Here is an 8,592-nt window from a genome sequence, read left to right on the forward strand (position 1 = left end):
GGGCTCAGGTCATGATCTCAGGGTCCTGCAGTGGAGCCCCCTGGAGGGCTCCCTGCTCCTTGGGGACTCTGCTTGTCCCTCTTCCTCTGCACTTCCATGCCCCCTGCTCATGCGCACACTCATGCATGCTCTCTCTCAAGTAATAAAATATTTAAAGAAAAAAAAAAAGATTTTCCCTCTCCCTCTGACCCTCACCCCCTACAATATAGAAATCTTTTTTTTTTTTTTTTTAAAGGAGTGTATCACAGGAAAAAATAAACTAAGGATCTCCTACCACCGAATATATTAAAACCAACTGAAAAGGGGTGCTTGGGTGGCTTAGTGGTTAAGTGTCTGCCTTCCGCTCAGGTCATGATCCCAAGGTCCTGGGATCTAGCCCTGCACAGGGCTCTCTGTTCTTCCATCTCCCTCTGCCCCTCCCCCTCCAGGCTCGTGGGGGGTGGGGGAAGGGTCCCTTTCTCTCAAATAAATAAATAAAATGTTAAAACAAATACTGAAAAATGCAAATCTCTTTCAAAAATCACCTTTTAAAAGGAGGACTAAGTTTGACACAATGCATAAATTCCAAATTGGAACATCACGCTGTGCTATATTCCAAATAAATGTGAAAACAAAAAGTACTAAAAGGGCAGAAATATTACTGTGCCAGAAACTTTAACCATTTCCAGAGTAAATTCCCACAGTAGAAATAACAATGCCTCTTTAACGACTGAAGTTCTCACCAGTTCAAACACTTTTTCTTTATAACACCTCACACAAAGTCCCATCCATTTGTGCCTGCTATAAAAACGCCAGCACTGTAAATCCACCTGGCCTTATTGGGGTGGACCAGTCTTTTCCCACCTACCTTGACCCGGGAACTTACACGTCTCAAAGTCCCCTTGCTTCACACATGACATGTATACCTGGAACATACAAGCTGTTTAAGAACACCGCTGAGGATGATGTAGAGAAAGCTTTTTTGAAAGTATTTATCCCTTTAAAAATTGTATTGAATTTTAAAACATCAGAATTGCTAAGGTAGGAGTTCATCCACATCCATCCATGGTAGGAAAGAGAACTTTATTAATTTATCCAAATATTTCCCGAGTACCTATCATGTACTGGCTACCAACCTAGCACAGAGAGTAACAGCAGTGAACAAAACAGATATAGTCCCATGACAAAGAGGTGTCAGCTCATTCTAGACCAGGGGTCAGCAAACATTTTCTTTAAAGGCCACGGAGTAAATATTTATATTTGTAGAGTCTCTGTCATAACTACTCAACCTTGCCATTGAAGCATGAAAGTACTGACAGACAATATGTAAACAAACGAGTGGGATCATGTCCCAAAAAAACTTTGTGGACAAATTTCATATAACTGTATGAAATGAACGTATCATGCAATAATCTTTTGATTTTTTTTCAACCATTAAAAAATACACACACACACACACACACACACACACACACACACGATTTTAGCATTCTTAGCTTGCAAGCCATATAAAAACAGGTAGCTGGTCGGATTTGGCCCATGGATTATAGTTTTGCCAACAACTTCCGGTCTAGACAATATCAACTTTATTTGTTTATTGCTTTAAGAACTCAAAGGGAAAATTCTTCAGGCGATGAGAATTTACTGAGGAGACGTGGCCTGGTTTGAAACGTCAGGGAAGCCTTTTCCAAAGAATAACTTTAAGGCTAAAACTTAAAGGATGAATAATAGCCAGCCAAAGTCCAAAGAGAAAACGAAGAGTTTTCCAGACAAGCGAACAGCAAGTGGAAAAACTCCTTAGAAATACAATCTACTAAGGAATCTGTGAGGTTGGAGCACAAGAGTGAGCATGGGAGAACAGTGACACTAGAAAGAGATCAGCCCCAAAACAGTATTGTTGGCTAAGGTCAGAGCTCTGGTCTTTGTCTTAAAAGCAATCAGAGGCTTCTGGTTTTTTTTTCTTTTCTTTTCTTTCCTTTTTTTTTTTTTTTTTTTAAAGATTTATTTATTTATTTATTTGATAGAGAGCTAGCGAGCGCACAAGCAGGAGGAGCGGCAGGCAGTGGGAGGGGTAGAGCAGGCTCAGAGCTGAGCAAGAAGCCAGATGCTGGGCTCGATCCCAGGACCCTGGGATCATGACCTGAGCTGAAGGCAGATGCTTAATTGACTGAGCCACCCAGGTGACCCCCATTAAAGGGTTTCAAGCAGGGAAGGGACACAACCAGCTCTGCATTTTCTAAAGATCACTAAGACTAAGTACAGAGAAAAATTTGAAGGGAGCATGAATAATAAAACAGGGAGATCCATAAGCAAGGTTCTGGCCAGAGATGATGGAGGCTTAGACGGGGGTGTTGGCAACAGAATTTAGAAGGTAAAAGAAGCACTGTGTGGTGATGTGATGTGGAGGAATAAAAGGTAGGCTCCTGTATGCCTCAGTTTCCAGTTTCCACACGAGGATACTGGTACCCTTCAGTGAACCAGAGATTCTGAAAAGACACTGTGTGTGTGTGTGTGTGTGTGTGTACAAATTCTGAGTTCAGCAAAGATAAGAGGACTTAAAACATTAAGAATTAACCACAGAAAGATGGAGATTAAGAGACAAGAGTTTCTAGTCCTAGCTATCTCATAATGGATTCCTCTAACCTCGGGCTACTTCATAGCTTCTCAGTTCTAGTTTAGATCAACAGAAAAGTGAGATAGTCGGACTGGTTTACCTCTAATATCCCCTAGAGTCCCAGAAACCTAAGCCAAGGTTACAACATGGAAATATTTCTTTCTTCTGGGGGTGGGGTAGGGTATGGAGGGTTATGTAGAAACACAGCTATTAACCAATTACCAGAAGCGTAATAAAGAATGCATTTTTATAAATAATTACCCTCCCAAGCCAATAACATTTCTAAATGATAGGATGAAAACATCAAATGGTACTTGACAGCATTTGTGAAGTCTGGGAACATTCTAGCTAGACTGGTTTTGCTATATTATACTAGGTTGTTCCACATAAGTTCAAAATGGTGGCACGAATTTAAGCTGAAAATTCCTTAATTCAACATTTTATTGAGTGGATCTTTTCTAAAGATAGAGTGAGCTGCAATTTAAGATTTGGGAAGCATGCATATGAACACAGAAACACAGGACTGTGATCCATAAGACCGGGATTAAAGTTTGGATCTGTCACTTCGTAGCTGACTTGAGCCAAGTTTCCTAACCTCCACGTCCCAATTTCCTCAGCGGTAAAATGAAAGTGAAGTCAACTTCAGAATTACTATAGAAATTATAACACAAAAATCGCTGTGGAAAATAGCTGTACAAAAAGCATTACCATTTTTACATTATTTTCCAATTGTAACAGTAACTTTTATTTCTATAATTTGAGGATCTTCTATACTAACAGCACAGTATTCAGAAAAAGAAAAATAAACTGTCTTCATGCCATGACTTTTTTTAATCCCAGAAAGTCTACTTTGCCGGACATAGTTTAATGGAACAACTTAAGTTTCTTTTGGGAAATCCCACTACACTCTTCAAGTGCCATTTTTATCATCTGACTTCAAATTCCCCAAAGCAGGCGGAGACTACAATATTATTAAAAATCTGTTCAGGAAGGGCACCTGGGTGGCTCAGTGGGTTAAGCCTCTGCCTTTGGCTCAGGTCATGATCTCAGGGTCCTGGAATCGAGCTCCACATCCAGGCTCTCTGCTCGGCAGGGAGCCTGCTTCCCCCTTCTCTCTGCCTGTTTCTCAGCCTACTTGTTGTGATGTCTGTCTCTCTGTCAAATAAATAAATAAAATCTTAAAAAAGAAAAAATCTGTTAAGGAACAGTTAACATACTCAAAAGTTAAGCAGTATTAGTACACCACCTGACTGTTTTTTATTAATCCCTAGATGAGATAGAAGAACTAGAAAAAGATAGTTAAATTTATAGCTTTCAGTTTGAGGACCATGGGACAAGAGAGTAGACAAGTACAATTTTTCCTGAAGTCAGACAGACGAGGGGTGGTCTGTTCAACCAAAAAGACTCCTTCGCACAATTTCTAAGGTTAGAACCAAAGGACCGAACTTCACAGCACTTGCAGAATCTCCTGGCCTCCAAAGCACTGCTGTGAGGAATAATGATCTAGCCATTAACGACAAAGACTTACGGCAATTTGTTAAGTAATCTTTGGAAAGCCTGCTTCATTCAAACTGGTTTGTCAATGGGAAAGAACATGTCATAAATCTGAAGATTTACACGTGAACTTTGAAGTTTAACATTACAAGAATAGAAATTATGTCAGGTTATAACAGAAAAAACGAATTATGGAGAGTTGGGAATAAATTTTAAGAGTCTTAGGGAAGATTAGTGCTGTAAAAAGTAACTCAAGACTATCTCACTTTTACGTTCCCTTCAAAGACATTTTTAGGCAAAGGCTATCATGTGTTGGCTTGTTTTGAGCAGTTACTAATATTAGCAAATAACCTGTAGTGGTCACTAATAAAAATCATAATTAAGAGTTCTGAAAGAGCCCTGACTCTGTAGACATTCGTAAGATTCTTAGATGTACATAACTGATGCAGCACAAATTATTTTGCCAATAATTTGCCCCTTCGGCAATGAAATGCAAGCTAGTATAGAAGGTGACACTTTTCTTTGATCTAATCCTAAAACAGGATAATTATTTTGATGGCGAATTACGATATCCAGACACTGCCAAGAAAATGAAAATAATACCAGGACAGACTGTAAGAGATGAAACAGTTGGGAAGACCATAAATCCTTTTATGAAAGTCTACAGCAGAGCAACAAACTAGGAGGAAAAATAAATTCCATTTCAAAAGTGAATCCCTACTACAAAAAGGAAACGCACTATATTTACATTGATAAAACCTGCCAGAGCTTTAAAATTGCTGACATACCACTGAGAAAAGCTAAGCTGAACTGCAGAGTACCCCGAAGCACGTTGTTTTGATGTGCTATGCAGGTTATCATTAGAGTTTGCAGACAAGCTTTTTAAAGACGTTATAGCCACTGCTCCAACTAAAATATAGGCATTGAGCAGAACACCAGGAGAAAAGGAGACTCCTGCTCAATTTTGCAAACTGATGGTACCACTGACAGAACAGGAAGGAATGTGGAAAAGGCAGGTCAATTTGAACTTAAACAGTTCAACTTTGAGCTTCAAAGAGGATGGCTTGATGGAATTAGTCAACCAGTCCATGGAAGTGAAACAGCACATGGGTCAGGGTTGGACTCATATTCAATGTTGCTTGCCAGCCAGATACTGAAATGTGTATGTATACATTCTGTTTACTGAGTACTGCTGAACAACTGTGCAGGATAGAGTGAGGCACTGCAATGGATACAAAGATGGGGAAAACAAAAGCAGTTCCTATTCTCAAGAAGCTTACAGTCCAGTAGAAGGCATGAAAAGAAACACATCCTGCCTGAAAATACAATTGAGGCCTCTAAGAGAGGTTCAAAGTAACTGAAGTTGCATCCCTATTTTCTTTCAACACAACATTGAGAGATATGATACTATTCTAAAACTGGAGACACTCCTGAAAGGGACATTAAAATGCCAGCAGACTGGTAACGTTTCACAAATGAATAATGATGCCAAAATCTCAAATTAAAAACAAACAAACAAACAAACAAAAATGACCAGCTCTTTGGCACAAAACCTGCTCCTGATGCTCCACCAAACACTACAAGTCCCTAAAGCCGAACTTAAAGGCATGTGACAGCTGCCGATTGGTTATAGAAATCTACAGAAAAAAAAAAAAAAATGCACCCCTCAGGGTACATGACATGCATCTTGTCTGTAGAACATGGCATGAAGGCAACAGTGACTGCAAGAGGAGGAAAAAGCGAAGAAAATGTATGTGACAGCATTCTGAAAAGTAAGACGTGGACCTAGTCAAATGCAAGACCTGTGATTAAACCAGAGTTTTGGTCCAGCATCCACCCCTCCCAAATTTAACTGTTTCCACAATGAACAAGCCATCCACAAACTATCAATAATTTCCTGTCTTAAAGGGATCTCACCACCAAGGAAGGATGTAAAGTAACCCAGTTCTTAAAAGAAAGGTCATATGAAAACACCTTTTTGGTGAAAATAATATGTAAGCAAATATGAGATAAAGAGCACTCAACTAGAACCCCCTCCCCCAAAACTCCCTAACCAGTTGAAAGGTATTGTGTAATCCCACACCTTTAACTGCTAATATGAAAACCCTGGTCTATCGACCTCTCCTCCGTATCACCACCACATACAATTTTCTTGGCTATTCCAACTGAATAGGAAGGTTTAACTAACTAAACCAATCAGCCTGACTGTGATCCCAGTAGGCAGAAAGGGGAAAAAAAACCCAAACAAACAAAAAACAAAAAACAAAAAAACCCCAGTAAGCAAACACCCCCCAAAAAAGAACTGGACAAATAGGTTGGATACTTGATAAAATATAGATGTCCTCCATTCATCTGCAATTCTAGTCATTTTCTAACAGATCTCAGATTTTCAGAACAAGTATGCAGGTTATTTAAAACTGAGTTATATATAGTCATTTAGCAGCAGCAAAACACTTCTGGCATTATCGCAGATGCTAGATCTCTGGAGGAATTTTTTTCCCCCCAAACTAGCATTTTTCTTCACCAAGAACCAACCAGCCTTTATTTCTAAAAACAAGAGCCCTTGTCTCCCCCAAAACAAACAAATCAAAGACCACAGCTAAATTCTGCGCTAATGAAACTGTGAGATTACATCCCCGGCGTTGTCAGAGCCTATTTTTCATACACCAACACCAGACAGTTTGATGCAGTATTCCTGATGGCTTTTTATCGTATTTGTAAATACACTCTCTAATTCACTAAATTAGGTAATTTACAAACAGGTCCTCTCAGTTATTAGTGGCCAGCAGTCAAGTTCTATTACATTTGATCCTCATACAGTTGTCTAAACATTTCCATCCAGGTTAAGGGCTCGGATCGGCAAGGGAGAGGGAGGTTAGCGAAATTTGGATGGGGGCAGGGTAGAAGCTGGGAGAAATCTCTGCATCTCAGCCCTCAGCGACAACATTCAGCCAGTGCCCACAGAAAAACTAAATTCGGCACCTCTTCCTCCTGTTACACTGGCAACAAAGAGGGAGTTTCCGTAACGCTCCCGTCACCCACAAGGTGCCCAATCTCCTTCCCAGCCTAGTGCCAGCGCTCCCGCAGGGGCCGCGGTGTGCGAAGAGGCCGCGGTGCCCAGGGTCAAGGCACAAAGGGGGGATGGGGTGCATGGCGAGCGGGTGGGATCTGCGACGTGGGCCGTGTAAGGGCTCCGGAATCCGCTTAAACACTTCAACCTGGTGTCGGGGGCGGCGGGCAAGAGAAAGGGGCAGAATGTCTAATGGAGCAGAAACTGGAATAAGGTGGAAACGGGGTGAAGAGCCCAGGCTGAGGGTGCTCCGCCTGGGAGCAGAGAAAACAGCCGGCGGATGGGGAAGGGGAGACTCCAAGGAGATGGGAAGAGAGGCGCAAGGCCCAGAAGACGAGGCAACGGGGTGCCACCTGGGGCAGAGCAAGAGAGGAGGCGCCTGTGTGGCTTCTACCTGCAGGCGGGCGGGACGGGCCGCTCAGGTGTGACTGGGAAGAGGCCAAGTCGGAAAGGGGCCAGCGAGAGCTGGGGGCGTACTGGGGGCCGCGCAGAGGTGGCTGCGAGTTGGCAGCCGCGGAGCCAGCGCGGGGGCACCTGCGGGACAGGCGCGAGCGAGAGGCGGGGGTGGGGGTCTCCGGAGTGCACGGTGGGCTGAAGGGTGGCTCTCCCGCAGCGGGAGGCAGCGGGCGCCAGCGGCGCGGCGCGGGGGAGGTATCCGGGCGGGCGGCCGGGAGGCGGGAGCCCCTCACCTGCGCGGCGGAGGAGGCGGAGCTGCAGCAGCCCATGGCGGGGCCGGAGGAGCCCGGAGGCGGCGCCCGGCGCGCAGCTACGCCCCGGATCCCCTCGGCATGCGAGCCGGCGGGCGCCCGGGGAGGGCGCGGCCTGGCCCCGCACGGCTTGGCGGCGGCGGCGGCGGCTTGGGTGGCGGCGGGTACTCAGGAGGCGGCGCGGCTCGGGGCGGGCGCCGGCCACATCCCCCGGCGGCGGCGGCTGCGCGGCTCCTGCTCCGCTCCTGCTGCTGCAGCTGCTCCCCAGCGGAAAGGGGCGGGCGGCGGCGGCGGCGGCGCCTCCCCCTGTCCCCCGCCTCCCGCCTCCCGCGCCCAGTCCCTCTCCCGCTCCCTCTCCCGGGCCGCCGCCTCCTCAGCGCCGCGCGCGTCTCCCATCAGACTCCCCGCCCCCAGTGCAGCGCGGCGCCGACGGCCGGGCGGCGACGGCCAAAACGAGGCCGGGTCCTTCGGCGCGCGTCGGAGCCTGCGCAGTGCCGAGCCTATTTAGCGGTGGCACCGAGGCACAGCGCTGCCTCGGAGCGAGAGGTCGCGTGGGGTTGAGGCGCCCGGGGGCTGAGCAGGCTCGCAGCCGAAATGTGGCCGCATTGCTTGCGGACCCGAGAGGTACTGGCGAGGCATGCGGGGTTGCTCGCTTTCCCCACTGGACGCGCAACCCGAAGACCCTAATGGCATCTTAGTGCTTCTACGGTTGCTTTTTATCCAGAGGA

At 45.4% G+C, this 8,592-nt stretch overlaps 1 protein-coding gene across 4 annotated transcripts in view; it reads right to left on the bottom strand.

Annotated features, from left to right (window-relative positions):
• The window catches only part of SLC44A1 (solute carrier family 44 member 1), a 201,639-nt gene extending 193,658 nt beyond the window's left edge, over positions 1-7,981 (bottom strand). For all 4 annotated transcript variants that reach the window (XM_044265219.1, XM_044265220.1, XM_044265218.1 and 1 more), the window contains exon 1: positions 7,847-7,981. In XM_044265219.1, coding sequence (XP_044121154.1) covers positions 7,847-7,882 — 36 coding nt within the window. In that variant the 5' untranslated portion in view covers positions 7,883-7,981. The remainder of the gene's footprint in view (positions 1-7,846) is intronic.
• Between the last annotated feature and the right edge of the window lie 611 nt (positions 7,982-8,592).

Source organism: Neovison vison, chromosome 9 (genome assembly GCF_020171115.1).
Source record: "Neovison vison isolate M4711 chromosome 9, ASM_NN_V1, whole genome shotgun sequence".
Lineage (NCBI taxonomy): Eukaryota > Metazoa > Chordata > Mammalia > Carnivora > Mustelidae > Neogale > Neogale vison.